This window comes from Melozone crissalis, unplaced genomic scaffold, assembly GCF_028551555.1.
Source record: "Melozone crissalis strain CALT ecotype California unplaced genomic scaffold, PUWL_Pcris_2 ptg000016l_1, whole genome shotgun sequence".
In the NCBI taxonomy this organism is placed as follows: Eukaryota; Metazoa; Chordata; class Aves; order Passeriformes; family Passerellidae; genus Melozone; species Melozone crissalis.
The window spans coordinates 23,879,675-23,902,259 of NW_026535794.1; the positions used below are offsets into that span (position 1 = coordinate 23,879,675).

A 22,585-nucleotide genomic window follows, 5' to 3' on the forward strand; every position below is an offset into this window, starting at 1 on the left:
GGGCAAAGCCTCTTCACATACATATTCTCTCCATGCAGTTCTTTACATGTTGCAGTATTGTTGCATATTTAAAGCCCTGTGCTCTAGAAGTGGTAGTTATTTAAAGTTAACTGATTAGAATTTGCAGTTGAATAATTGCAGTGTGTTGTGGAAGGAGGAACTATGGGAGCTGGAATGGAGTATTGATTAGTATCCCACAGGATGTAGTACTTGCCTGACTACAATTTTCTGTAGATGTGTCAGGATTTTCATTGTGGGATTCTAGCCAGTATTCATGATTTTTGAGAAGCAGTTGATTATCCCCAGCCTTGGCCCCCTGGAAGCCACATTGATGCTTGATAATACACAGTAACCACGGCTGCAGTTATCCTGCAGTTATCAGTAAGACTCTGTATATACTCATTAGGGAGTCTCAAAAGACTGGCAAAGACTGTTCTTTAAACAAAGGAGACTTCTCTGAATGAATTGTCAACATTCAGGTCCTTGGGGATCTGCACAACTGTTAATAGGAGACCCCTTTTAGGTAACTAGGGCTGATCTGACAGAACTTGCTGAAAGTGTTAAAGATTTTTGACACTGTGTGACATCATCTTATAAGCAAACTAAAGACTTGGTTAAGGTACAATCATCATTTCATGTTACAAATGAATAGAAAATTTGACTTAGTGTTATTTGTTTTAATGGCTTACTCTAAGTGGATGGTTATTCAGTCTTCCACAAAGCCTGTGTCACTCAGTATTTACATTATTAGCTGTGGAAAGAATGTGTGTTTGTATGTAAACAGTACTAAACTGAAGTGGGTGGCAAACGTGGTGAAGAGGTTTAGACTTCAAAATAATCTGGTACAAAAGGGTGTAGAAGCAACACTCAAGGCTTTTTTTGCTTCTTTGTGGTAAGGACTGTCCTTGGGCTTTCCAGGTCCCTGTGTTTAATGGCAGAATTGGAAGGCTGATGTATTATCCTCTGTACAAACTGGGGACCACTTAAGCAATTTTGATGTAAAAGCATTTATGGGACTGAGTACAATGCGTCCCAGCATCCTGCATAAGCTGGGTGCTATTGTTACAAGGCTGTTTCTTTGCTCAACTTTGAAAGGTTGTTGCCGTCAGAGATTTCAAATGAAGCAGGAGGAAAAAAGCAAACATCAGCTCCATATTCAAGGAAGGTGAGAAGGAGTATCAAGGTCTGTAGGCAGGTCAGCCTGGCTTTGGTGTCTGGAAGATGATGGAGCAGATCTTCCTGGAACCCATGTTCAGGCACAGAAAGGCCAAGAGCATGACTGGAATTTATCAAGGGCAAGTTAATTGTCCTCTGTGATAAACTGAATGTCTCAGTAGATGGGGAGAGAATGGTGGGTGTTGCTTACCTTGACTTTAGGAAGGCATTTAATGTGATCTCTTAGAGGCTGTTTGTACAAACTGGAGATAGGTGGCTTGGTCTGCAAGGTGGGCAGAAAATTAGCTGGACTGCTGTGCTCAGATTGCTGAAGCAAAGTCCGGCTGGTGGTACGTAGTGCTCTTCAGGTGTAAAGTTGGATATTTTGTAAATGACCTGCCCTGGAGGGAGTGTGCCTGCTGTGTGCTCATGGATGATACTGCCTTGGGGAGGTTAATGAGCTGAGGCATAGGGCTTCTTATCAGAGATACTTTGGCAGTCTGAAAGAACAGGCTGGCAGAAAAGTCATGAAGTCTTAGCAGCATGAAAGATGGTAGAGGAAAGTTCACACACTTTCCCATTGGCAGAAAGGAGGAATTTTTGATTCCATTTCATTACAGGGCTGTAAAAGTAGCCTACAGGATGTTTGAGTGACTAAGAGAAAGAGGTGATACAAGTGTGATCCACTTTGAAGTCAGGAAGGCATCCTGTATATCTCAGTAGTGGTCAGCAATGTTGTTTTCATATCCTGAAACAGGAGGAGGACCCCCAAAATTGATTTCTGCCTACAATCCAAATTTTGGAATATTTTTTTTTCTCATGACTTCTTTAAGCCAAGTTGTGCTTTTCTAATGTGGTCAACTTGGGTAGGTAATATTCTTGGGTTTTACCTGAAACAAGGTAAGAATAACTTGGGGAACAGAATTATGTTATTTAATAGCATCTTAGCTGTTATCTGGATGATAATGGGCTGATGTGATCAAATACTGATTGAGAAATTAAGGGGTTCTGTTTTACTTCTCTCCTGCTCCTCCCCATGTAATTATTTCATGGCAGCATATGTTGGGGTGGTGGGAGAATGGAGGAAATAGATGGATACAAATTTTTTCTTTCCAACCAACTGCAATAAAATAATCCTTTCTGCTGGGAAAATCACATTCAAATATTTGATTTCACAGTGCCAGATTAGACACAATATAAAGGTAATTTTAAAAAATACAAATAAATAGGTATGTACTCAGTAGTTTAGTACTGTACTGTATCCTAAGGAGCTGGGTTAATCTGTGCAACAAAAGGATTATATCAAAACTGCATTTTTGTGATTTAATGTGGTAAGATGACTAACAATTATGATAATTTATGATACTGTTTCACACTTTCCATGCTCCCTAAAATAAGTCTGTATTTTTAGGTGTTATCTTCATCAATTTAGGCTGGGGAAGAGCACCTCTTTAACTTGGACCATAATGTCCATGTAACTAGTTGTGTGAGGAAAATGGATTTCAAGTGTTTTACTAGAAACCCACTTGAAGTAATGTACAGAATGCTATAAAACAAGTGTAAGTGAATTTATTCTGGGGATTTTTCTCCAGTTGAAAACATAGATTTTGCTTAGAGTTATTTCTTACATAAATGCATGTAAGCAAAACCATAAATGAGTCTGGTAATGCTCAAAATCAAATAGAGTGTAAGTAATTTGTATTTAGGATAACATTATTAGAAACACTAGAATCATTACTTGTCAAATCTTTTAATTTTCTCATTTCGTAGTTTTAGTGTTAATAGTTCAATCTTTATTAAAATTTAAAATGTCAACGTTAACTTTTAAACAGGTAAGAATTGATAAGTAGAATGAAGTGTCTGTGTTACATACAAACTTGCAGGTTGCCAGTAATTTGATTGACAAGCACTGTGTGGAGTTACTGGCAACTGATGCTTCTGCATGCTTTTGTATTTTTAGAGTTGCCTTCTAACTGGCATGCACAGATGGCCATAGGTTATGATTTTTGTGTGTTTCTGAATGAAATGTAACATTTATATGGTACTTTAAATTTCATTGTCTCAATATCTTTTGTTAATTACTCTGTATGGGTTTTGATATTAATTGGGAAGTTAGAGTGTGGGATTTTTAGGAGTAACAAGAAAACTTGTTCTCATTAAGCAGTCAGTGTTATTTTGTGGTAGTAGAAGTTGTTTAAAGTTTTCTTGAAAAAAATTACTCCGATTTGACACCTCTATCATGCTGATAATAAAAAATGTTCTGCCACAAAGTAAGTAGTTTCAGAGGTACTAAAGTCAAAAGACCATAAAGTATTTAGGACTGCTTTTACCTAGAGTTTAAAATGCTTTTAGAGAAACCCTGTGAACTTCTGTTTGAAATACCAGGCTTGTTCTGTTTGTCTATGAAGTTCAGTGTGGTATATAACTTCTTTCCCCTCTCAGATTCTTGTTAAAAATGAGGGCTGAAGTCTGTATTCTAGGATGTGATAAATTGCAGTTATGTGTGTTTAATACAAAGAAAATTATAATTGAGAAGAAAAAGTAGCACATAGGAGATATGAAAATAATTTCTCTTTTACCAGAATCAGACTGGCCTCTTTCCATCCATTATTACCAAAATTTAGATTGAAATTTAGCCTTGCTTTGGGCTCAAGGAAAAGGTAGACTCACTTCTTCACTGCTTTGCAGTCTCAGGAATGTTTTCCTAAGGTTATTTTTTGGGGAAGAAGAGCAGCACAGGAAAAAAGTTACAGAACAAAGCAGAAATTTGCTGACTGCTTCTAGTATTTAATTACATAGTTTCTTTGCTTTTTATGCTGTACCTATTCTGTAAGACATTTCCTCTGAATTGAGTATTTTTTAAGACCTAAATATAGTGGGATTAATGTGCTTATATGTTTAGCCATGTTACTGTATTGTAGTTGTTTTCTTAAAATAGTTACCCTGTAAGAACTCCAAGGGATTAATTAAAGGCGTCTCCAGCTGTTGATTTAACTATATTTAGTCACACAGCTGATACAACTATAGACTTATTAAAGAACAGCTGTTAAACCAGTTGCTTTAAGAAGAAATAAATTAAAGCTACTACCTAAGCAATGCTCAGATTGTTGATAAATTTATTTTGGTGATACATACCGATATATGTCTGATGACTCTGCTGCTTTCCAGAAATTGAAATTCTGAATAGATTAATGTTTTAATGCTTATATTTAGCCTCTAAGTTGCTACTATGCTTTAAAATATATATTTGGGGTTTATTTTTTCATAAGCCTGACTGAAGCTCACTATCAGTGCAAATCCATTGCTTCTTTTTGAATTTCTTGTGGTCTGTGGCATATTCATCTCTATGGTTCATTTAAATATTCAGTTGTGAACAGTTCATGAAGTATGATTCTGCAGGTAAGAATGAGAGAAGTTGATCCTGTTTGTAACTCACTGGACTTTTCTGGGTCTGTAGGAATCAACTGCTGTAAATGTAAAGCCTAACCCTACAATTTTGTTGAATCAAACACAATATTGAAAGAAATAGCAGATATAAAATTGCAACCTAGTACATAGTCTTAATGCTTAAGTGCTTTTTGCCTTCTGCTTTTTGCCTTCTGCTCAGGAGGGCAGTATCTGCCTTTTAATTTCAGAAGATAACTTGTTTCACAAGGCTGAATTCATCAAGAATGGAGTGGGAGAAAAGTAAAATCTTAAACATATTTATAATTGTACAACCTTACAAAAAATGTCAATGCAGAAACTTGCTAAGGAGTTCACCTTTATGAAGTATTGTACTAATTATGGCCTCTGTCTAATGATTTTTCTATCAAGTGTGTTTTGTAGGCAATTAATCTGTTCCAAAGGCTTTAAGATGTGATGCCTTTTGCAAGTTCCAGGCGTTTTTGATTGGTTTTTAGTTGTTTGCGTTTGTTTTACCTGTGTCTTCATCTGATCAGATTTATTGAGCACAAGCTTTGTCTTGATTGCTGTGTATGCCTTAAGGCAGTAGAAACACACAGCAATCTAACTTCCATTTGGTTGGTGTCATGTATCATGTGTACCCTACCTAATTTAGTCTAATACATGCCATCAGTGGCTTAATTTTATTAGTTATTCTTAAGTTTTAACACAATATCTGAAACTTTTTATTTTGACAACTTGTCATTAAGATGAAGGGGTATCATGTTGTTACACATCAAGACCGTGATGGATAGAGTTGTATCTCCTTTTGGAGCTCAAAAATTTTATGTATTATTCTGCCTGTCATAGCCTCTACCGCTTACTGTTCAGCTGTTAAGTGTTATTAAGATATGATCATTTGATAGCTTGACTTAAAACACCAGAGATCAAATTTTCTGTGCACTTCCTAAAGTCTGTCTTTTGTTTGTGTCAGCAAAACGTGTTGCATCCTGTGCTTTCATTCATAGGAAACTGATACTAAAATCATAGTGTAGACTTACACCTTTAAAACAGCAGCTGTGTCAGTTAATAAAATCTCATCTACATTTACATCTTGTTTAGGGTCCTGCACTTCCTTGAGATTACTGTTCTTGAATGGATGCCACAGGTGAAGTTACCCATAGCCTTAGGTGGATACCAAAACACCCCAGAAAAGTGTCTGAAAATAAGTGTTGATACTTTTTTTCTAAAGGATGGTAGGATAAAGTGTTCATACAGTCCAATGAAATGTACTGTTAACTATATGGAAAACAACTAATGCTTTCAGAGTATCTAAATCTCATATTAGAATGAGATTTTAGGAATGAATTAATATATAAAGCCGTCTTCTGGGTGTAAATTTTCAAAAGACTTGCGAGATGTGAAGGACGACATGGCAAAGCAGTGAAGTTTTCTAGTTCAAAAATTAGTGGAAAACATAAGTTATTAAAAACTTGCAATTTTTAACAAAGTAGTAAAACCTTTCTTCCCTCATTCTTTTATAAAAGTTAAAATTAATTGTAATATATTTATTACCATTATTAAAATTTATTCAGCAAAACTTCTGCTCTGTCCTGGAATTTACTTACTATGGCAAGTTGGATTATTTTAGAAGAGCTTAGGGAGTAGAGGAAGAAACATTTTTCTTTAACATGTTTGTGAATCCATTTTTTAACATTGTGATAAGTCCTCCTACTTCCCCACCTCCCTTCCAAAAGTTGTTTCAAAAGGTTTTAGGACATTGAAGACTTGACTTTGTGCCATTTGGGGTTTTTTCAGCCTAGCTGAAGATAATTTCAGAATCCAGTTTTTAATTAAAAGCTGGTGTTAAACAGAAACCTGGTGGAGCAAGAGTGTGTTTCTGTTGGTGCAAAACTCTTTTGCCTTCCTATTGTTACTGAGCCTCTGAAACGTGGCAAAAGTGTCTGATAGGCAATGCCTTTGGAGACAGCACCCAACTGGTGACTCTCATCACTTAATGTAGGGAAAATGAGGGTCGCTTTTATGTAGGCACCTTGAGCCTGGTTGGCCAAAGATCCTAATGTTTCAGGCTTCAAGTATGGATGACCTGTGGTTTTTCTAGAAAGCAGCACGAAACAAGCTTCTGTTGGCCTCTCATTTTTGTCACTAACAGCTTGTCTCAGTCCAGTTATTTCCTCTTGGCTTTTGGGGCATTTGGTACCAATGTGGGTCAGATGATTTTTTTGACCCTCAATATCACCAGAGGGAGGCAGCATTTAATATGAGAAGAGTAAAATGACAAAGTAGTTAGGATCAGTATATAAATCATTTAAGTAGAAGCAGTTTAGTTAAAGACCAGTTGAGCAACTTTTTTAGAAGTTAGTTTAATGCGTTGCTTTTGTTGAAGCAGTCCAGCATTGAAATGTGCTTGGTATACTTGTGTCAGTCATTGTAACCTGACTTAGAGTGAATTTTCATACACTTAACTTCCATTCTGTGTCCAGAAAATAACCCAGCTGTAATGAACTTAGCTGGTCCTAGATCTGTTCCTATTTAAACTCTTGGGACAGGGAAGAGCAGACCAGATCAGAACTGCACTAATTCTGAGGCTTTCCAGCTCACAGTGCCATCTGGCGGGGTTCATTCCAGTTCAGCGCCCTTGGTAATTAGCACTGCCAGCAGTACTCTTAACTTGATAAAGACTGGCTAAAAAGAATTGCCTGAGGTGCTGTTCCTCTCATTATCCTGTGCTGTCCTTCAAGATACCATAGCTATCTATAATTGTAAACTGATAATACCATTGGTTTTCTTCAGAGAACTCCAAAGGAATGGCTGTCTCTGAAGCTGAAAGACTCTCAGGCTTTTATTTAGGAAGACACTAGGATTTCTTCTTTGGAAATTTTCTTATTCTTATTGTCATCAACTAGGACTCATGAGCCACTTAAGTTTCCATAAGGGGAGACATTCTGAGGTCTTGTTCAAGCTATTTGGGAAATCCTGGGTGTGAATGCAACATAAAAATCAGTAGATTGAAAATTCTTCATTTCTGGGTGATTCTTTCTTGTTCATTCAGCCTAATGTTGCCCGTTTTGTAAACTCAGCATCTGTTGAATAGAACAAATAACCTAAAGCTCTGTTTGGCTCAACAGATAAGCAGATTGAAACTTGCAAAGAACATTAATTCTTTACTTACAGGTTGGCTTTTCAGCTATGTGACATAATATGTTTAAAGTATTTGCAGGTTGCTTGCTCATTTATCTTCTTTTAGTGGGTTTTTATCTCAGGATTTAAAAAGAGTTGTGATACTCTCTTATTTGTTGATTAGCAGAATACAATCAGTAGACTTCACTAGAAAGACATCTGTTTATTCTCTGTGTTGGCAATTTTTCATTAATCTTACTTTCAGTATCCTTTGCTTAGTATAGATATCAGGAACCCAGAAGAAGCAGGCACTATAAACTTGCCTATACTTGAGGAGTCAGTGCTTTGCCAAGACAACCCTTAGTGCTTAGATCTTCTGAGAATATGTCAAAAGTGACAAAGTGACACTTTCTTCTCTAATGCCAGTTAACTGTTCAGCATCTCTTCAGGGGACAGACTAGCTTTTACAAAACTTGATAGCCTAACAGCAGATGAGTTTTAAACAGCTCAAGTGAGATTTACTGCCTAAATCTCAGTGTTGCTGTCTCCATGACTCTCTCGTGGGTGAAAGAGAGATTATGGCAGATATTTTTTCAGTTGTCCAGGGTAAGGTGGGATAGATAAGCTTAAACCACAGCAAATGTCCAACTTTTAAATGATGCCAAAATTTCAAATTCAGGTTGGCTTTTTTAGTTGGTCACTACTGATTTGCAGGACACCCCAGTCAAGGATTCTTAGGACGTATATGTGCTTAATAAATGATCAAAACAAATCCTACCAATGGGCTCTGCTTTTTGTTCTTTTTGTGTTACTGAAATCTTCTGTAGGAATAATTACTTACCCGTGGTCAGAGGGAGGAGGCACTTGCTGTATCATTACTAGGGCAGGTGATTCTTAAATTAGTCCTTCACCTTTTAAGACAGGTGGCTGTCTGTCTCAGTCTACATATTTTGGTTTCACTTTCACTCTCAGTAATCTTTCAGAGTTTATGTGTTACTATCATTCAGTGATGGGGGATTAGGAGCAATATCATTAGGAAAGCCTGAGCCTTTCTATTACAGGACTGGTTATGATCTCTCATGATGAGTTTCATGATATATCCAAGTGTTACTGTGTACTTGCAGCCACAGTCTGTCTGGGTCTGGGATATATCATAGCTACCACTTACACAGTACAGTTTGTCACAATGCATGCTATACATTCAGGTGCAGCTTAAAGTGGATTTTGTAGCATTTGCTCTATATGCAGAATAACTATACCTTTCTGAGGCAAATTTGTGGCTTTTATGTTGGTGGAAAGTTTCAAGCAACACCTGACAAAGGATTCTATTTCACTTTTTCTTACCCTCATTATGCTCAGTTGCAGATACTGTTCCTGTAGAGACTTTCAGTCTACTAAATAGAGAATTTAAAATATGCTTTCTACACTTAAATAAAGTGTTTGCATTGAAGCACTGAAGCCAGGATTTGTTTGTTAGGCTTATTGGGCTTTTTCTGCTGTATTGTGAGGCAGTCATAACAAATGGTATTATTGTTATCAAATTCCATTTTATGAAACGGGATTGCCTGGGGGGCTTTCAGCCATACCGTAAGTATTTAATCACCAAACTGATGTTTTAGTCATTTACTGTGGTAGGCATTGAGAGCCATTTCAAAGTTTAATGGTTTCTCTTCATTGCTGCCAGGGCATGCTGCTTGCTCTGGGGTAGCTTGCTAGGTTAGCTCTTCAGCAGAGCTACACACCACCCCTGTCAGTCCCCAGCTGCTCTGTGATGTGGGATAATTCCATCCTGGGTGCAGGACGTGAGGTTTATTTTTATTAACTCACATGCAGTTCTTGTTGGCTTCAGCTTCCAGCACGTTGAGGTCTTACTGTATGGTGGTTCTTCCTTCTGCTGTATCTGGCTTTCCACCATGTTGTGATCCATGAACTTCCTTAAGATGTATTCAGTTTTATCATCCAAATTATCTATAAAGAATATTACAAGGCTATCAGTTTGTCTTTCAGGCATTAACTACTGTTTTTAGCTAGAGACCAGAAGATTCAGAAGTCCTTGTCTTCTTACATTGGATGAGTGATCTAAATATGACCTGGGCCAGCACAGAACATTTCTCATTGGACACCAGACTGTTTGAGAACTTCTGACAAGGAATAAGTCCCTGTCTGTGAGGACTTACTAATCTGAAGTTTAGGCAGTGTCTGAAACATTTTTTGAAGTTATAGTAGTTGAGAAATGCAAAATCATGATGTGAATCTCCATTCATGCTCTTTTTGTACTGTGTAAAAATAAAAAAGTGTAATTACTTGCTTGTAGCAGCTTGTCTGAGGTTCCTTTTTGTTGTCAGTCTGTAAGTTTGTGACTCATCCTTTTATAGTTGTTCTTTGAATGAATATAAACAAAGAAATAGGGGTTTGTACTTAAGAAGCTGTGGGAGATGAACAGACCCTTCTCTTTCTGTAGCTATGAAATGGAAATGAGTTTGATTTTGGAAAGTTGAAGTTTGAATCTAATAATGGTTGTTTACAGGTACATGAAGTGTGACTGTACAGCTATACTTGTACAGGATGTGCTATGAATTTCTTCACAATTAGAAGGCTTTTTTTTTTCAGTAACTGCAGCAAATATGTTTTATAGTATTTCCTAACATTCTTCCTTGGAAGCACTGAGCACTTTCAATTTCTGTTGACTGTAATATCTCTGAAAATGAGGCTGTCCAGATCTCTTACCTTATCTGAGAATGTTAAGGAATACCAAGCATTCATAAAGCAACATCCAGTTTTAAATGGTGCAGAATGTGTTTCTGTTCTAAAAAGTATTTTATGCATGTGAACTAAAATTATAGCTTTTGATGCTTTACAAATACAGCTTCATTGTTTTTCAGGGATATTTTTCAGTGTTGTCTTCTACTGGTGTATAGGCAGTGATTAAATGTTGCAGCTTTTGTTCAGACTTTTTAAAAAATGCTTAAGAGATTAAGTTTCACATTATGTTGGAGCCAAATTTTATTTTACCATGGACTTTTACTCTAGAAATAGTTCAGTCAGACCATATTTGAAACTAATCAATGAACAGTGTTACCCAGCAATCCAGATTGCTGGCGCAAGTGCCAGAGGTCAGAATCTGCTGAAGATAGCTGAATAAATAAATAATGCTGCTGTTTTAATTATAGCAGTACATTAACTGTCATAACTTACATGATTTACACAAGTAATCCCCTCCACTCTGCAAGTTAGTTCCCTTCTGTCTCAAGGGTAAGTATTTAGTTCCTAACAGCGATTGATTCTTCTCTGCATTTCTGACTTTCTGCCAGTTGGAGCATACTGGCATTTAAAAGTGAAGATAATGTTGTACCAGGGTGTTGGTAATTTTGGTGCAGTCCGTGATGTGGGAATTGGTGCTCTAGTATATTGATTTGGGATTAATTAGTAGGAAGTTATAATTAGAACTAGATAAATGCATATATCATCTAAATACCTAAGTTCTTCTATTCAATTATTCTTTTGCTGCAGAAAATTGTTTTGAAAAGTATACCTATTGTCAGTCTGCATGCTGCTCTCTTGTGACTACAAGAGAGTGAAAAAACGCTGATGACTCTCAGTACATTTCTGTTTATAAGAAACAACATCTTGTGACAGAATTTATTGCCAATATCCATTCTCCAGACTGGTGAAAAGCTGAGTAGCTGTTGTAAATGACACTTCTGAAAATCTGGAAATTACCAAGTAATTCTTCCTGCCCAATTTTATTGTCCCTTTTTATGCATTAAAAGGAAAGAAACATATTTTCATTCTTGGTTCATTGTACGCTAGAGATTTGATAGAAATATTTCAGACAATAATTTTTTTTCTCTAAATGCTATGAAGTGAACATGCCTGTTTCCAAGAGTACTGGGGTTTTGCCCAGAAGCAGGACTTGAAAAAACCTGTGAGCTGGGAATTGCAAGTTGTTCGTTTATTTAGTTGCAAAAGCTGAGAGTCAAGGAGCGAAATAGATTGTTCTTACTGCTGGAAAATACAGATGAAATTTTAAACAGAATTCAGTACTGCTTGTAGGATCCAAGCAAGATCTTACCAGCATGATGGGACAAGCTGGAGGCAATGTCCTGACAGATAGGTCAATAGTGTTAAAAATGCTCTGGATTGGTTTTCATATGTGCTAGAAATGTGTTAAGTGGATCATGGCTGACTGTGTTCCCTATGCTTTCCCAGGGTAAGGTGCTCATTCTCTGTTGGCTCTCAGAGGTATATCAATGCAGAGAGTCTGTTCTAAATGTCCTTCAGCTTCTGTTTCCTTGCATCCTTCCTCCTCCATGAGTACCTCCCGCGTTTGCATTCTTGGCTCTTGCTTGCAATTTTTGTAACTCAGCAGAGACTTGACATTGAATTGTTTCAAAACTGCAGATTCAGAACTGATGGAAGCAGCATTAAGTTCTCCACAGGCTCAGTTGTGGCATAATTAAGCTGTTGTGTCTGGAAGACAGGATAAGGCACTGTATCAGAGTGTATTTGTTTCACATTTTGTTCACACCAGTAAAATCTATTTTTCTAGAAATACAAAATCTGGAAGTATTTTTAATTGAAAATTTCAGTTCTAAAGAATTTGTTTTCCTTGGCTCCCATGACTGCTGTGGACTTTTCCCTGCTTATCATTGGAACAATGATAGATCCTCGACTGTAGTTCATGAGAAGGAATTTGGTATCTGAGACTCCCTTGTTTTGGTATAAGCATCACAAAATGTATTTGGTCAGCAGTTGCTTTTTGCTGTGCTGCTTCTCTTATTTCTAGCTTTTAAAATTTTATTAAAAATATTAATTTAAAGTCATATTGCATTAGTAGCTGGACAGTTCTTTGTGTACCTGAATGTGTGGGGTTAAAAGTGCTATGATTTGTTCATGCATCCGTCACTACTAGTGCAGTTATTTCCAGAGTCCTAGATCCTCAAGTGGAATTTGTCAGTTGAGAACTTGTGTAATACAAGAATGTAACATTTTCATTTTCACATGTGTTTAGCTTTCACATGTGCTCATCTTCATCAATGTTTAAACAGAAAAAAAAACCAGGATCTGCTTATAACTGCCATGGTAGGTTTTAATCTGTTAATTCTGAAGAAGTGAAAGTCGACAACTTTGAAAGGAGGGAAATCTGCCATGCCCAGATGCTTCAGTTGAAATATGCAAAATACTTGAAGAGAGACAAGGAGTAATTCATTTGTCCTTGAGCTACACATCTAATTTTGTAGACAAATAAAGACTGTAAAGCTGCTTTTAAAAAGCCAACTTAACTTTCCATTACAGAAGATTTCAATCAAGTTGGGGAAGAGAGTTCTTGACCAGTGGCACTACATGTCATTTATTACTTAGAAATAAAACATTAAAAAAGCAAAATCTCTCTGTACTTACACTTGAAGTCAGGTTGTTTGCTTCCTATCATTGGAACATTTGAACAAATTCTGCTTTTCTTTTGGACAAATTGAAAGTATTTTATTGAGATAAACTTACAGTTTTAGAGGAGAATGTAGTAATATCCTAAGCGAACAGCTGAAACCTTTTCCCTTCCTATTTTTGAGAAACTAAATCATTTTGAGAAACTTAATCTCTCTTTAGTTGGGTTTAGGGGTGGTTGATTGGCTCTTTTGGGGTTTTTTTTCTCTTAAATTTTGAAGTAGAAGGAGACCTTTCTTTTCTTGTTTAGAATTTTTGAATTTACTGGATTTTTTTTTTTTTGAAATAACAAAAGATACATATTTTAAAAATAGAAAAAAAATCACAAAGTTGAACTAATTAGAAAAGTAGTAGGGAGGAGGTAAGTATTAAGTACTTAGGTGAGCATATTTGGCTCAGCACATGTTCAGGTCCTCCTCCTCTAAACAGAGCAGGAGCCATATGCCAAGCTGTCGTCCTAAGAAAGGAGAGGAGGCTGAAGAAACCCACGAAGAAATACAAATAAAAGGACAAAAGCATAAACCAGCCGCAAGTCAGAGCTGATCTCTCAGTGATGCATTTAGACTGGGGCTGCTCAGCTCTCTTGGGGCCAGATGAGAGCTAGAAAGCCCTTCAGGTGACATCTTCCACTGTAACCAAACAGTGACTGGGAAAGGGGATCCGTGTGTCCTGTTCACTTTGGATGTTCCTGAAGAAGTTGCATGGAAGCCTGGCTTTCTCGACTGGTGAATATGACGAGCAAATATGCTGTCTTTTCTATATTTGTTTTCTTAAAATTGCAGCATGTTTATTAAAAAAACCATGGTATTTGAGTATTAGTTGATGTTGAAAGTTTAAAGTTTTAGGGTCTTCATTTGTATGCTGGAGCTACATTTATGAAATGTATTGTAGTACATAATGTTGGATGCTTCAATTGGAAAGTAATGATTCTTGTTTTCAGATTTTATTGATAAGATCTTTTTAGTTTTGAATTTTAATTGGTAAACCCCAATGTGCTTGTTTTACTTATTTGAACAAAACTTCTGTTCTTGTTAAGAAAAAAAATTTAAATGGATTTTCTTGTGTAAACCACTGTAAAGTGATTAAAAGTGATAAGCTCTTCAAAAGGCAGTGTCTTACTGTATTTGAATAGCTTATATACTAATTGGTTTTTAAACTGTGTGCCTGGCTCACCTGTGACTTTTTGTTCGTCAACATGTTTTGCTACAAGGTAGTGTGTCTTGTAATCTGCTCACTTTCTGGTTTTAGAGTATTCCCTTAATAAGTATTTTGCCACTTTGCTGTTTCTTTGTGTTTTCAGTAACTGTGTTATAGCAAACTTTTTTAAAAGCTTCATATTATACTTGCTTGAAGAGAAGTTTGCTTTTATCTGTCTCTGAAATAAAAATTAAAAGGAATTTCTGTCAATTATTTTAAAATTCCTATGAAATTGAAAAATGAGATCAGGTTATTTCATTGCGTTTGTCCTTTATAATGACATTTGTACCTTTACCTTTGAATGTCTTGATTTTTAGGTATCAGTCTATGGAACAGTAACTTTCGAGTATGAAACTGAAAAGGAATTAATTAACTGGGTGTTGGTTTACATTTAAGATTTTGTCAAAGCAAAGTATCAAAATGGAAAAATAATCTGGGTCTGTCTCACATATGCAATACTATTTTCCACTTTGTTTTCACTAGTGATTAATTGGAAGCTTTCTGTAGAGTAGTGGGTAAGGCTTTGTAGAGGATGTCATTAGTAATAAAGAGGAAAACTTTCACCTTTAACAAGATTTTGTCTTCTCTACAGCTTGCCCAATTTAGGCAGCGGAAGGCACAAACTGATGGTCAAAATGGATCAAAGAAGCAGAAAAAGAAGAAGAAAACAGCAAACATCAAAGATGAAGAATCAATACAAGATGGGATTGAAAGTGATCGATCTCGAAGTGATGAAATATCCACATGCAGCAGTCGAAGGGGAGGAGCTGCTACTGCTGACTTTGCTATTATCAGGACTTTGCATAGTGGAGAAATTATCAAACACACCCCAGCTTACACCATTGAGGTAAGTTTGTCTCAGGCAACAATCACTTTTGGGGTGAGTGGGCATAAAATAATCCATTCATTTTGAGAGTGGAAATAAAGGAGTTGGATGAGATTTTGCACACTATTTCACTTCTTCTTCTGTCTGACTTAGTGTGTCCAGAGAAGACACTTTCTACTTGTCTACTGGCATAATTTTTTATTGTAGTCAGTTCCCTGTAGGGTATGGAAAGTGTGTTCATATTGCTATACTCCTTAAATGTGCATAAATCAATTTTGTTTTATTAGAAGTTGTGGATTGAAGTGGATATTTGGTTTCTGCACTTATGGCTACACCAAAATGTGAAACTAAACATCTTTCTTGTATTCTTGATGTAATTTGAGTCACTCTGGTTAATGAGGACAAGGAATGAATTTAGAAATCACTACTGAGACCTGAGTGGCTTAAGAGATTGGTGAACAGTTACTCTACTTTGACTACTTAATGAAATATAATTCTAATTGCCATTTGCTGAAAGTACTTGCTCTGGGAAGTTTGGAAGATGCTGTGTGACATACAGTGGCAGTCCAGTTTAGTTCTGGGTGGATATGAATTCATGTAATGTCATTACAGATAGAAGGGACAAGAAAGGCTGATATTATTTACAAAATAACTTATTCCATTTTTGAAACCAGTGCTTCTGCAATGACGTGAGTGGCATTCTGAGGAAGCATCTCAATGCAAATTCCCAGCTCTGTGCAGATGAATACAGTAATTTTTGATGTGGTACAGATGAATGCTCTGCATTTTGGCTTGCCAGTCCTGTGCTGGGATAGTCCATTTGTAACAATTTTGGCTCCATTATTGAATTTCCAGCAACTGAGGACTAACTGAGAAATTACACTTTTTGAAATGTTTTTCCATTTTTGTTAATAAAACCCCCAAACTTACCATGGTGGAGAGGCAGATGGACTAAATGATACATGCAAATGAAAACTTGTAAAGTAATTGATCCATTTATTTTACAGTTTTAAGCCTATAATACACTGGATTATATATATCAGTAATAGATATATCAATATATCAATACACTAGACATTTTGAACCTTGTAGGTATGTGCCTTTAAAATGTAGCTTTTAATTCTTAGAAAGCTCATGTTAAGACTTCAAAACTGTAGTAACTCAATAAAACTGTCTGTTCAACTCAGATTTTCTTGGAGTAGGTAAGAAATTTGATAACAAAATAACTATTTTCTTAGATCAAGGTATGACTTCTTTGCCTTCTAGGAAAAGAGAAAGATGTATTTTATGAAATGAATCAGATTATCTACAGCTAATGAGAGAGGACTGCTAGGCAAGAGAGGTGTTTAGAGAGAATCACTTAAATTGTTTTTTTAATAATGCAATAGTCTGCATAAATAGGACAACTGTATGAAGTAATTTCCTTGATCAAATATATTTTGAAGTTGCAGATGGACTCTGCTAATGTATTTCCTTTGTTAGGATAAATATCTCTAGTACAGTGGGAGAAACAGGGTAAAGTACAGAGTCATAGAATAACTTGGGTTAAAAGGGGCCTTTGAGGTTGTCTAGTCTGATCCTGTGCTCAGAGTGGGTCTAATTAGATCAGGTTGGTCCTAGTGGCCTGTGTTGGCCTCTAAATGCATACAGTGCAAGACAGAAATGATTTTAGAACTGGAAAAAATCTACATTTCAGTTGCTAAAGATTGTGTGTATGAAATATCTTAAGATGGGGTATGATTTTTTTGAGGTCTGTCTTACTTCCAATGCAACTTATCTTTTGTTTAAATAAATAGATATGGAGATGCACTGAGGTTTCTGGTTTGCTGGTGGAGGTGGTTTGTTTCTTTTTTAAAATGTAGCTTTAAAAGAGTAGGCATTAGAATCATGTGAATTTGTAATTTGACTCTGTTGAGTTACTTAGTGACTTTTATACCAGTATTCATTTCCACAAAAAAGAAAAAACACCCTGCTCCCAATTGGGAGAGCATTTTTCTTTGTTAAATGTGGTCTGTAGCTTCCTTACTCATATTACTTAAATAAATGATTGGTATTTTGTAGTTGGAAGGTGATGGCTAACATCTTTGCAATATTAATAGAAGAGGAAAAACTCTGAAAGTGTTTCAGTGAATCTCATAATTTACTGGTTTTAGTTTTACAAGTGCAATGATTTGGACCCAGAGCCTGTATTACAGTAATTGGATTGGAGCTGGCTGAGTTGAAATGGCAGCCACTGTAATAGGCAGTTTCAGGCTAATCTCTGCCATGGAGAATTACAGCTTTGAGCTGTTTGCTTTTTCACCCAAAATTAAGTCGTTGGAGGTTGCTGTGTCAGAAGAGTGAGACAGGATTACTGGAAGCATTATCCAGGATCATTTTCTAGCTAAACTTTGATTCTACTTATTTATTTCATCTTTTACTGGAACTGATATTTAGAATTGTTATTTCTGTGCCACAAAATACAGACTCAGAACATCTGACTATATTGGCTATCTAAAAATCTTGGCTGGGCTTCTCTGTGGTAGTTTTGTGGGTAGAGTTTATCTCCCTGCAGTTCTTCTAATATGATTTTAAGTCCCCAGGGGAATTAGCATGTCCAAATACAAATATAAAAGGGTTGTCTTACTCAATATGAATATCAGAAAGTGAAAGAGAGATACTCCTCTGAGAGCTTATTTCCCTTGTGAAGGCAGAAGAGTTTCTTTTCAGAAAGGACAAAAGTGTTCAGAGTACAAAGAGGTTTTTTTACAGTCATCCAATTCCTTTTTTTTTTCCCTTCTGTGTTCCTAAGGGTGCGTTCCTCTATCCCTCTGTGTTCTCTTGAGTTGCAGAAACGAATTGGAAGAACTCTGGAAGAACTATCATTGTTTAGCCATTACATTTTACATTCCATCTGAACTCATTTGTAATCTCCAAGGTTTCCATCCACTGTTGGAGGAACAATTTACAAGATTTCTTAGAGAAGTGCTAGTTGGTATTTATATTTGTTGGGTCTCTTGTTTCATGAATGCTTTTTCTCTTTTTTTTCACAAAGAGAATATTTTTTGTCTTTATTCTGTTGCACCCCAATATCTTTAGATGTTGACATCCATAGTGTCCTTTAGGTATTGACATTCATAGTGTCCTTTTCCATATAGAAATAAAAATAACCTAGACCACATAGTAAAATGAGCCAGAATCAATTAAAATCTTAGGTTTAGGATTGCTTCTTTTTGTGACTTCTATGGCTAAAAATGGAAGAAAACAAAAGTCACTTCTAAGGTAGATAATTGCTGAGATCACCTTTTCTGGGAAGTCTTGAAACGATGGATTGGAGCACGCTGCTTTGCAAGAATGTCTTAATGCCAGAAAAGCAAAAGAAATTAATTAACCTGTGTCACAGTAAAATTGTCCTTGAGTCACCTGGGTAGTAAAAGCTATTATACAAAGCTTCTTAGAAAAGAAAAGTTCAAAGTTCTGTGATGAAGAATACCTGCTAATTGACTAAGGTTGGATTAGTAACTCGTCTTTTGGTTTTTAAAGGTCCTATTGGTAATAGTTTTAGAATAGCTTAACTGTTAGCAGTTAACAGTTAACAGTTGTAAAGTGGTAAAGTTAACAGTTGTAAAGTGGTAAAGCTCCATGTTCTTGTTTCATTTCTCTAAGGTATTCCAGTTTCTAGTGTCTGAGATTTTGACAGACAAGGATCAGCAAGTGATTAAGAAGAAGACTCTGGGTAGGATTCTTGAGATCTGATGAAGAAAAGTGAAAGAAATCAGAAATCAGAAAGTATGTAAGCAATACGGAGAAACAGTGAGGATGCCTCAGTGAGAAAAGGCATAAGTGGTGAATGTGGTAAGACATTGCTATGATGGAAGCATGAAAGCCAAGAGCAACTAAGGACTTTGTCTAGAAAAGAGCTATTCTGGAATGTACAGCAAGGTGGAGGAATTGGAAAAAAATATGCATAAATAAAATGTAGCAAAATTAGCCCAGTCTCTTCAGATAATACAGCATCCATTGGAACATGTTTTGAAATTGAAGAATGGAGAAAAGCAAACGTTTGGAAATATTCTGTTCAGTAGTAAAGGCAGTGCCGCAAGAGAAGGTAGGAAATTCTCAGCAGCATATGGTTCTGATTGAAGCCAGTCATTCTTTCTATTCACCATCTGGCCAGAAAATTACCAGGATAACTTGTCAATTTTATTTGATTCATAAGACAACCTCTGGTATTACGCCTTCCTTTATCTCTGTAAATACTCATAAAATACTCATATATAATAGATTTACTAGCACAGAAATTAGCTGTATTGGAGAATGGTCTCTGCAATTACAGAGTATTTCACTTTAGATTAAACATTTATAAAGCCATGTTACCAAAGAATAGAAACCTAATTGAATGCGTAGGTTACCACTGTTGATGGTGTTTTCTGATACCATCAGAGGTTTACACACTGCAGAGTTCAGTACCTCGCTGCAGGTTAGATCAGCTTTGGCAGCAGTTTATCTCCACTAAAATGCACTCAGTTTCAATTTGATCATAGTAAATTGGTTTAGATCATAAATTACTAGAGAATTTGAGTTGAATGGTTTTTGATATTAGGAGTTAAGGAAGACATGATAAGGCAATATAAAAGAATAGCCCTTCATATTCAGAATGTTCTACAAATATTAAAGGCCCATAAGGTTCAGGATTCTAAAGAGAGGGTTTTATGTCTGGGATATTCTATTTACATTCTCTTTGCCTCATTTCTAGTCATGGTCTCCTTAATTAGACTTATTTGTGATCCTCTATGAATCGCTATAAACCCGTCTGAAAATGACCAAGTCAAAATATCTTGGTCCAATAATTAATCCATCCTTTTGTTACATTTTGTTACAGTTACATTTTTGTGACAGTTTTCACTGAGGTCATAAAAAAGTCAGCAGTTTCCTTCAGATAGAATTCTATTCCATGGAGAGTCAGTCTATGCCTTCATCCATTGCAATTCAAGTAGTTTAGAACCAACTCTGTATTAGTTCTTGCAAAGCATTTTATTGTCACCTATGGAAATTTTTCAAAGAAATATGGAAATCACTTTGCAGTTTTTGTGGCCACTTTTGTATATGAGTTCTTTTGTGAATCCTGGGGTATTGTTGGGTGCCCAGTGTCCAAGAACATGACTTTTGAGCAGTGCTTAACTGCATACAGAAACAAGTTACTCTAAAATGGGCCTACTGTATTCCACAGGCCGATACTCTTTTTTTGGTTTTTTTTTGTATCATCTTGCAGTATTTCCTCTGAAGTATATAGACAGAACTTTTAAAAATTTTCTGAATACTGTTATCATTAAAGGTACCATCTGCAGAATTTATGGAGATAGTTGTCTGTAAAGAATCTTTGAGATGTCTCTTCAATGTATTTTAGCAATTAACTACATTGTCAGTGAAGAAAATACTAAATAAGGTCTAAAGTACTTTGCCAGAAGAGAGTAACTGCAGCAAGAAAATACTGTGGGATGCAGTTAATAGAATATGTGCAAAACAACTGTGAGGGTGTAACAAACACCTGTTTCAAATTCCATGGAGCATTGAGACCTGATAAATAGCCTTCTTGGCATTATCCTGTCAAAGTGTGTAGTAAGAATTTTTTGAAATTATTTCCATTGAGACTGGACCCCTGTGGCTCAAATGAGCTATGTAAAACCTAATTACTTTTGTTCACCAAAGAAGAATTGAAGGATACAGAGCAGGTAGCTTGATTATGGAAGGAACTGTATTTGAATTAAAGTTGGTAAGGTCTTAGGAAGTAACATGGATGCTTGGAGGGCAAGATGACTGCCTGCAAAATGTTGACTATTTGTAATGTTATAGATTCTGATAGCAAAAGAATATCATGAAGTCTTGCAGTCTGGGGTGTAATGCATGAGCTCATAGGATTTAATTCTCTTTAACTGGTTTTAAGCAGGGTTTGGATGATCCCATTAGCAAAGGAGACAGTGCATTTATCTGGAGTTCATTTGGCCATCCTTCTGTCCTTAAAATCATAGAATCCTTCAGCAAAATGACTTGGTTTTAACGTGCAAATAACTATCTAGATCCAGGACTGAAGTTGGCAGTTTGGAAAGATTACTTATGCTGCTAACAGATATTGTACACCTAAACTGATGGAGCACTATGTGGTTTTGATGATTTTGTAAAAAAAAGTTTTAGTTTTTTTTTTTTTAATTTTAGATTGGTATTCAGAAAGGACCAGCAATATATTAACTTTTTAAAAAATATCATATCTGGCCAAATTGTCATAACAAAACAAGAGACTTATTTTCAATAATCAGCTTCCTATGAGAATTAATATTTTCTCACTCCAGCCTAAGCTTCAACCTACAAATTATTTCCCTTTTTCTATAATTATCTGCTAGGTTTATCTGTCTGTAGTTTATGTGAGGATGTACAAATTCATTTTTCATCTCCGTTATGAACAAGAGGCTGTTTTTATAATTTAAAAAGGAATTTTTACAAGGAAAAACTATTAAAGAAGTGGGACTAGTTGTTCCTGTTTTTTGTATGTTGGAGAAGTGCCTATATTTCATGCTATATATAAATATTTCTTGAAGAGTTCTTAGATCTAGCTATATATATATATATATATATATATATATACACATTTCTAGTAGCTCTTCTGAGCTTCTCTAGGAATGCTTCTAATCATTCTTTGTGAAGACTCCTGAATTGAAACAAACCATGAAAAATTTAAAGAAGATAACAACCATATTTGTTATCCCTGTTACAAAAAGAATAACGTGGTTTTCTCTGATTTTATTTCTTCCAGAGGATTTTGTCCTAGACCAAGGACATAGACTACAAACAAGATGTAATTTTTTTGATTTATATATATATATATATATATATATATATATATATATACACAAATATTGATATAAATAATATGAACAAAATATATTTGTGTAAAAATGAAATATTTTAAAATACTAATTTTGTATTTCATAACAGAAATACTTTTCTCACCCTAGAGTTTTAAAACATAATTTTGATTTTTGTTTCAGTTCGTGTCTTATTTTTGAGGTGGACCTGTTCTTATTTTTTAAAATTATATGCACCGTATGAATTTTAACTTCCACATAAATATTTTAAGGCAATATTGTGCACTCTGTATGTGGAACAATACCCTTTGTTTATGTTAATTACATTCTGGAGCTGCATATTGGATTCAAAATATGTAGAATCAATGTTGTTAGGATTGTGAAAACTGCAGAACTTCAGGAGGTCTGAGTGGTCGATTACATTGAAAAAAACCAAAACAAAACTCAGTTCACCTTCCAGATTTTACCTATGTCTTCTGATGCAAAACATACCGTGTTCCTTTGAAAATAAGCCTGAAAGAACTCAATGTAAAATTGAGAAATTTAATGTGAGGCTGGCTAACCTGTTAAGTGAATTTTGGACAAGCTCTATTAATTGCAC

General features: G+C 35.7%; 1 protein-coding gene across 5 annotated transcripts in view; it reads left to right on the forward strand.

Moving 5' to 3' along the window:
- Positions 1–22,585, forward strand: part of AKAP9 (A-kinase anchoring protein 9) — a 106,102-nt gene that overhangs the window by 10,138 nt on the left and 73,379 nt on the right. For all 5 annotated transcript variants that reach the window (XM_054274228.1, XM_054274224.1, XM_054274225.1 and 2 more), the window contains exon 2: positions 14,912–15,166. In XM_054274228.1, the coding sequence (XP_054130203.1) occupies positions 14,912–15,166 (255 nt within the window). The remainder of the gene's footprint in view (positions 1–14,911; positions 15,167–22,585) is intronic.